This window comes from Fukomys damarensis, unplaced genomic scaffold (assembly GCF_012274545.1).
Source record: "Fukomys damarensis isolate Sample0158 unplaced genomic scaffold, DMR_v1.0_HiC HiC_scaffold_19, whole genome shotgun sequence".
In the NCBI taxonomy this organism is placed as follows: domain Eukaryota; kingdom Metazoa; phylum Chordata; class Mammalia; order Rodentia; family Bathyergidae; genus Fukomys; species Fukomys damarensis.
The window spans coordinates 64606840-64615034 of NW_022900931.1; the positions used below are offsets into that span (position 1 = coordinate 64606840).

The following is an 8195-nucleotide window of genomic DNA, read 5'->3' on the forward strand; positions in this document are numbered from 1 at the left end:
AAAAAAAAAAAAAAAAAGATTGGCCCTCTTGCCCTCTTGATGATTGAACCGCGTTTCATTCTCTACACCGCTATGATCCCACACTGCAGTAGGGCAGGGACACTTGAGCAGCCACTTGTCCCCTCAGGAAACTTCCCAGTTCCCAAAGAGCCCCCAAGGGAGAGCCGAGTAAAAACTACAATTCCCAGCAGCCCCCTGGGGCAAAAAGGATGTGGGGAGTGGCAGTGCACCCTAGGGCCTGCTGGGAGCTGAAGTCCCCTGGTATGGCAGAAGGTGGTCCCCCTGGACCGCTCAGACCTTCCCATTTCTGTCTCTTCCTCTGCAGCTGGAGAAGGTGTATGACCCAAAGAACGAGGAGGATGATATGCGGGAGATGGAGGAGGAGCGGCTGCGCATGCGGGAGCACGTGATGAAGAACGTGAGAGAGACAGCCAGGCGGCTGAGTGGGGGAGCTGGCCCCAGCTCTGTCCTTACTCGGATCTGGCTCCCCAGGTGGACACCAACCAGGACCGCCTTGTGACCCTGGAGGAGTTCCTCGCCTCCACCCAGAGGAAGGAGTTTGGGGACACCGGGGAGGGATGGGAGGTGAGGACACGGCTCACTCCGGGGCTCACACCTCTTCTCCAGCCATAACCTCTTGGGATCTCTGCCACCCCCACGGACCTCGGTCCCGCCTCCCAGGTTTCCCTACCCATCCTGTACCCATCTCTGTCTTTCCCTGACTCGGGTTTCCGTACCACTCTCTCTCATTGTCCCCCATCTGAGGTCTCTGTTCCCACCCTGGGCTTCTGTTGTCCCCTCTTTCCCCTCTTTCCCCTACACCCCACTTATGCCAGGTCTCATAGCCTCCACGAGGACTCTGTGCAGCCCCTCTGCACCGGGGTGGCCAAAACTCACATCGTCCCCACTGACGGCCCCCGCCCGTGCTCCGCAGACTGTGGAAATGCACCCTGCCTACACGGAGGAGGAGCTGAGGCGCTTCGAGGAGGAGCTGGCTGCCCGAGAGGCCGAGCTGAACGCCCAGGCCCAGCGCCTCAGCCAGGAGACCGAGGCCCTCGGGCGGTCACAGGACCAGCTGGTAGCCCAGAGGCGAGAGCTGCAACAGGTGAGGGCGGGACCTGGGGCCTCATCCGTGTCCGCCGGGTCCCCAGAGGCTGCTCGATGCTCCGGTGGTCACCACTGCCTTGGACGAGGTCAGCTATGTCACTGTCCCCACTGCCATGTGAGAAGGCAGAAGCGGTCAGGGAGGGGTCATTGTTCTCAGGTGGGTGCAGCCGTGACGGCACAGAACTGGGATTGATTAAGTAAGCTCAACGCCGGAAGGAAAAACAGGCCCACGAAGAAGGGACCTGACTGGAATCACTTGACCGGTAGCTGGGAGGTCTCAGCTCGGAACTGAGGCTGCAGCAGCCATGTCAGAGCCTCTTCTGTGTCATCCTCTCTGCCAGGCCGTTCTGCAAATGGAGCAGAGGAAGCAGCAGCAGCAAGACCAAAACCCGCCCCCTGCCAACCCCCAGGGGCAGCTCAAGTTCCACCCAGACACAGGTGCTGCCCTGGCCAGGGGCAAGAGCCAAAGCCTGGACCCCCAAGACAGGGAGGAGGTTGGGCCATGCGTCTTGGGTCCTCACCGTTTGCTGTCATTTCCAGATGACGTTCCTGTCCCAGCTCCAGCCGGTGACCAGAAGGATGTGCAGGATTCTGGGAAGAAGGCTCCTGAGCAGCCTCCTGCAGGGCCCCAGTTGGATTCCCAGCACCTCTGACCCTCAGGGCCCTGCCTTCCGAGTTGCTGCCGGATGAAGTGTCACCATCAGCCTTCTCTGGACGGCCACACACGTGACCTCGGAGGAAGGGACGCAGTGACACCCATACATTGCTGCTTAGACCCACGTGTGCCCTTCTCTGCCAGTCTCAGTGTCTGCAGCCTCCAAGTCGTGGTTTGTCTCTCCGTCTCCTCCGGAGCGCCTGTCCCCTTCCCACATGGTCTGGCCTCCGCTGCTAATCTGGGTCCCTTGGGTACCCTGCGGCCGTGCAGAGCCGTACCTGCCACTCGGGGTGGTTTGTGGGGGCTGGGGTGGATCCTCAAGACCTGCTGCTGCCTTCTCTGGACCAGCAGTGCCCTGGGTCCCCTCCAGGGATGCTAAGGCCAAGGTCCTTGGTGTGACTGGCAGGGCTGTCCCTGCGCCTGGCTTCCAGCCGCCTCGTCACCAGCCCTGAAGTTGGCCCCAGCCGCTGTTCTGACCGCTTGCCCTGCTCTGTGCCCTGCTCAGCCCTCCAGTTCCACCCAAATACACTTCCGGGAACAAATCCATGCTTCTGTGTCCTGTGTGGTCCGTCCCCTCGGTCCTGTCTGCATCCTGCCAGGGTCTTCCCCGTTTTATATTCAGGTCAAACATTACCTCTGAGAGACCTGCATCAGAGTCTTGTAGTCGCAAGGACGGATCAAACCTGAGCTTAATTTATACTTTTGTTATTTTTATTTTGTTTGAGACAAGGTCTCACCATGTAGCCCAGGTTGGCCTCAAACTCACGGCAATCCTCCTGCCTCAGTCTCCCAAGGGCTAGGGTTACAGGTGTGCACCACTATGCCTAGCCTGAGTTTAAACAGTTTTTTAAAAATTCGTTATTGCCACAAGCAGGAATTCCAAAGGTATGATAGCTTCAGGGTTGTTAGGGAAACTGATTTTCCCATCTGTCTGTGCCATGGTAGGTTTTAGCATAGTACACCTTTCATTGTCCCAAAGTAGCTGCAGCTGCTCCAGATGTCACCCTTATCTGCACCAAACATCAGGCAAAGGAATAAGCCCCATCCTTGTCCTGAGCTTTGTGAATAGGAAATGCTCCCCCGGCGCCTCTTCATTCCTCTGTAGCCATAAGCCATTGGCCACAGGGCGGAAATGATAGTCTTGGGTCTGCCCCCAGGAGACACCTACCAGTGGTGATTCTCACTTGGGATGGGGACCCTTGCCATGGGCCATTTGAGGTCTGGTGAAAAGGAAGAGTTAGGGTTCAGATGAAATTTGGGGTTTGGTTTTGCTTCCATGCTGGGAGTGGGATCCGGGCCCTTGAGCAGGCCACACAAATGTCCCCACTGAGCCACACCCAGCCCTAAAATCCTATTGAAAGCTTTTTTGGGGATGGGGTACCAGGGATTAAACGGGACCTTGTGCTTTTGAGGCAGGCAGCAAAACCACTGAACTAAATCCTTGGCCCAAAAACTTTTTTTTTTCCTGTACCCTTGTATCCTTGCACTTGTGAGGCAGGCAGTGGAACCACTGAGCAAAATCCCCTGCTCCCCCCTTTTTTTGAGACAGGGTCTGACTGTAGTTGAGACTGACCTGGAACTCACTATGTAGCACAGGCTGGTTTCGAACTCCGAACCATTCTCCTGTCTCAGCCTCCCGAGTGCTGAGATTACAGGTGTGCACCACCATGCCCGCCCCCTTTTGTGTTTTGAGACAAGGTCTCACTATGTAATTCAGGCTGTTGTAGTGACTTACAACTTAGCAGTTTACAGAGATCCTCCTGCCTCAGCCTCTTGAGTGCTGGGGTTATGGTAGGCTTAAAATGGGTCATTGACGCTGCTCATTTGTAGAGAAGAAGGTTACATGGAGACACGGATTGTAATAGCAACTGCAGTTGTTCCACACACGGAACCACACACAACTCAAGTTCAAGGCTGCCAACAGTCTTGAGAACCATCCAGTAACATTCTGGGAATGGTCTGTTTTGAGAAAGTTTGTGAAACCAGGTGTTCATAAAAATACTGTCTAATGCTTTGCTAGAGATCGTCTGTAAGGCACTAACTTTATTCTGGTGGAAGTTTTGTGCATGCGTCTAATAAAAACCAAGGTTGGTGAGAGTTGGCTGCTGTTTTCCTTCAGCCCTCTCCTCCTCGGCGGACTACGTTCCTGCTGTCTGGCTGTCCTTCGTGTCCCCAACACAAGTGGCGCCCGAACAGGACCTGAAGGGTAAGTCTCAACAAGGGAACCGAAAGGGAAAAAAGTACGTTCAGGAGGAAATGAAACTTTCAGGAATTTCAGAGTAGCGTCATGGGGACTCCCCATCCACCGAGACCCAATCTATCAAATTACTTCTCAATCTGCTGACAAGTGCAGGGGTGAAGGTGACGAGATCACAGTTCAGGGAGCCTTTCTCGGTGGTAATAAAACATTGTTACTGGTTTCACCCTGTTATCCAAGGAAGCAGTAGTCACACAGAGAGGCAGCAGAATGGAAGTAAAAACAAATTTACTCATCAATAAGGGTCGATCGCACATAAACGGTGCCCGGATCAACAATGCACTGGGTTACAGCTCGGGTGAAGGTGACGAGATCACAGTTCAGGGAGCCTTTCTCGGTGGTAATAAAACATTGTTACTGGTTTCACCCTGTTATCCAAGGAAGCAGTAGTCACACAGAGAGGCAGCAGAATGGAAGTAAAAACAAATTTACTCATCAATAAGGGTCGATCGCACATAAACGGTGCCCGGATCAACAATGCACTGGGTTACAGCTCCTCCTTTTAGAGGGTTTCACAGCCTTGACTTCATTTGGGTGGTTACATTTCATTCTCACAGTTCAAATCACCGTCACAGTAGCTCATCTTTTGCACTGGGTTACAGCTCCTCCTTTTAGAGGGTTTCACAGCCTTGACTTCATTTGGGTGGTTACATTTCATTCTCACAGTTCAAATCACCGTCACAGAATAGCTCATCTTTTCAACCCAGACGTTAACAGTTCTTTGCAGTTGGGGAGTTTACCTTTAAGATTTGCCTAGTTATCTGTTCTAGCCCGTAGGAAGCGGGTGTTCAGGGTCAGGGGAGCAAATGTTGGCAGTGGTCCTTTTTACCTTGACACTTTGACGATCAGGTGGCTCCAGTCTCGTCAGAGCTCAAGGCCTTGACCGTTATCTCAGGGTCAGACCAACGCCTCATTCAGCAGTTAGTGCCTTGTGCCTGTTAGTTTTGAGCAAAACAAAACAAACTGCTGTCAGAGACAGCAGAAGCCATTTTATATTGTAACACTTTAATAGGTTTTTGCTATTTATAAAAGTTTTCCTATCATTCCTCCCTTTGTTTTTTGGGGGGTAACTCCTTACCCCTCATTATGTTCACACCAATTTTCATTCTTCTGCATAACCAACACCTGATAGTGTTGGGCGGCCGCAATCCTCTGATGTATGAGTTTTGACACCCAGATCTCCACAGAGGAACCAAACATGAGAACAAGCAGTATAACAATAATTGGTTTTGCAAGGCAGCTGACCCAAGCTTTCCATCCTGACAAGGCCAAAATGGAAGGTCGGGTCCTCAGTATCAGACTCCCTTCCTAGCAGTCTGATACAATCTCTTGGACACTTGGGTCCCTCTTCTCTTAACAAACCATTTGTTGTAGCAATTTCTAAAGGCATCTTGTTCATACCTGAAGGAGTATAGACAGACAGGCTGGGGATTAGGATCCCCAGAGCACATAAACAAGTAGAACACTGAAATCACCTTAAAAACACCATTTTCACAGAGAAAGTTACATTTGGGGCAGAGTAAGTTACCAGCGGTAGAAGACGAATCAACAGTATCAGCGCAGACAGCGGAGACATTGTGTGAAATTTGGATACCAAGAAAGCAAGTCCCATTCTTAATTCCATCTAATGGGTAGCTGAGCAAAGGAGACATAGTAAACTTTACTGGCTCTAAGGGCAGGTCATTCACGAAGCCAAATGCTTGATAAGTCACCACGGTGAGTGGTGCACAAATTCAGCAATCAGAGGCTAATTTCTGGTCTGTCTATAGCAGCAGTGAATGTGTACCGTCAACCAAATCTAGTATATCTATACCAATTTCTGTATAATTTTGGATGCCTTTTAAAGATATTCTGTATTTCCTGCAGTGCAGGAGTTTTTCCTATTTCGGGGGGGGGGCTTTCCAAACCTTTTTAATCTGCAGAATCCACCTTTTTAACTTTGGAGTCCCATGTCTAGCAGTTGACTGATACCCAATATAAACAGAAAAATATTATTTTCTGTAGTCAACTCGTTCATCAAGGCCAAGCTATATACAATTTTAAAGGCTATTTACATTTTACACCGTCCCTGTTTACGGTTATCACAGTTGCCAGTACTTTTGGGTTACAACAGAACTGTTTAACCATATTTGAGCTTTATCTGACCTAATACATCTTTTTATGTATATTCCCCACAGTCCAGTGTGGTACCAGGATATAATAAAGTTCTTTTGGACAGGCATCAAAGGGAGCATGAGGGGATGACCCTCCCATTTCCGTTTAACAGTTTTTCTTTTCCTCATTGAGTTTATTAGTACAATTTAGGTCTACAGTACAGTTACATTCATCATTGGGATCTTGTACCTTTACGTGACAGGTCTCGGTTCTCATTTTTTCCCCTTGTTCCATTTAACAGTTTTAAAGGCCACATATTTTTATCAAGCTTAGCATCTTTAGACTTATAACCTCAATTCAAAGACAGAACAGCTCATGACAATTTGACACAATAAAAGAGTCCATAGCATCTTGATTGCAGCCCTCATCCTTCAGCCGTGCGTGGACTCACCAGCTTCCGGTGCGGTGAGAGCAGGGCCCTAAGTGCACCGCCTCCTGGAGTCGCAGTCCTTGGAGTTCTCAGTCGCTTCACTCTGGACTGGTGAATCCACGGCTGGAACTCAGTCACCTTGACAGCTCTGGGAGCAACTATGGGTGCCTCGCATGGTCCTTTTCATACAGGCTGCAAAGGGGTCTTTTTAAATTTTTAACATAAATTCGGTCCCCCGGTTTTATCAGATGGGCAGGAGTTAGCACAGGAAGGTCCTCTTTATTTTTAATTCACCCTAGAATATCTTGGAACACTTTGCCCAATTCTAACAGCTGTAATTCTACGCTGGATGAGCCCAACTGAGATGAATTTTCCATAAAGTCTCATAAGATACAGGGTGGCCTTACAAACAAGACCTCCTATGGGGAGAACCCAGTATGACGTGGGGTAGTTTTCATTTTAAGGAAGGCCAAAGGGAGCAGATCGACCCATAACCCTGGTGTTGTCTAGCAATATTTAGTTAATAGTTCCTTCATGGTATGATTTTTTCTTTTAACCTTACCAGAACTCTGAGGCTGATAAGCAGTCTGTAAGCACCATTTTACACATAACAGTTTAGCTAGATCTTGTACAACCTCTGCTACAAATGCTGGCCCATTGTCACTGCCTGTGGAGAGAGGCAGATCAAACCTTGGAATTTTGTCCTTTAATAAACTCTTGTATCCCTCTGAAGCCCTCTCTGTTTTTATAGAGAAGACCTCAGGCCATCCAGAGTAAGTACAAACCCATGCCAACACGTATTTATAATCTTTACAGGGGGTGGGTGTAATCCCCTAAAGTTTATTTAGTTGTCCTTTTGGCTTCTATGTCTATCTTAGCTTTACCATTTGCTATAGCATCTTTTCTTTCTTGAATTATTATAGCTACTTTGTCAGATTTCCACATTGCCTCAAATAACTCTATTATATCCTGTTTATTTTTAATAAGTTTGCCCTCTGCTGTGAGAAGACCACACCTTTATAGACTGTGCCATAGATACACCAAGTGGCAAAGAGGAATCTCTTTCCTTTGCCCATCGGAGAGCCTGTCTGAGCGCCCATAGCTCCGCTCACCGCGCTGACCACCCGGTGGGGAGGGGCCCTGCTTGGACCTCTTGAGTCATCTCTGCGTAGCCAGCATAGGGTACCCCATTTTCCAGGAAGCTGCTCCCATCCATGAACAGGGCGAAATCCGCCTCAGGCAGCGGAGCTCTCTGCAGACCTGGATGACTGGAGAACAGCTCATCCGTGACCCTGACGCAGTAGTGTGGGTGGGGGCAGGTTCCGAGGGCAAAAAGTAGCGGGATCGAAGGTTTTAACTGGAACAAAAAATAGGTGGGGATTCTCACAGACGAGGGCCTGATATTGTGTGACATGTCATACAAAACCTTTCAGACAAACATACAAAAACCTTTCATGTCAAAAGTATTTCTTTTACCCTTATCTTTCCTAATATTTTTCTCTGTCTCATTTACTACTAAACTTCTATAACAAACTTCAGCTGTTAAAATCTTAAAGTGTCCTTTTTTTTTCTGTTCTCAGATTGTTATGTCTTAAAATTTGACTGGCTACCAATAAAACAGTACTAGCCATGATTTTTTTTTTTTTTTTTTT

The 8195-nt window shown here is 49.2% G+C and overlaps 2 protein-coding genes across 2 annotated transcripts in view; both read left to right on the top strand.

Annotated features, from left to right (window-relative positions):
* Positions 1 to 2308, top strand: part of Nucb1 (nucleobindin 1) — a 13013-nt gene extending 10705 nt beyond the window's left edge. The window contains exons 10-14 of the mRNA XM_010640891.1: positions 326 to 418; positions 493 to 585; positions 935 to 1105; positions 1449 to 1545; positions 1648 to 2308. Coding sequence (XP_010639193.1) covers positions 326 to 418; positions 493 to 585; positions 935 to 1105; positions 1449 to 1545; positions 1648 to 1760 — 567 coding nt within the window. The 3' untranslated portion in view covers positions 1761 to 2308. The remainder of the gene's footprint in view (positions 1 to 325; positions 419 to 492; positions 586 to 934; positions 1106 to 1448; positions 1546 to 1647) is intronic.
* A 1111-nt stretch (positions 2309 to 3419) lies between these two features.
* Dhdh (dihydrodiol dehydrogenase) overlaps positions 3420 to 8195 on the top strand; it is a 15270-nt gene continuing 10494 nt past the window's right edge. The window contains exon 1 of the mRNA XM_010640759.3: positions 3420 to 3968. The gene's annotated coding sequence lies outside the window, so the exon portion shown is untranslated. The remainder of the gene's footprint in view (positions 3969 to 8195) is intronic.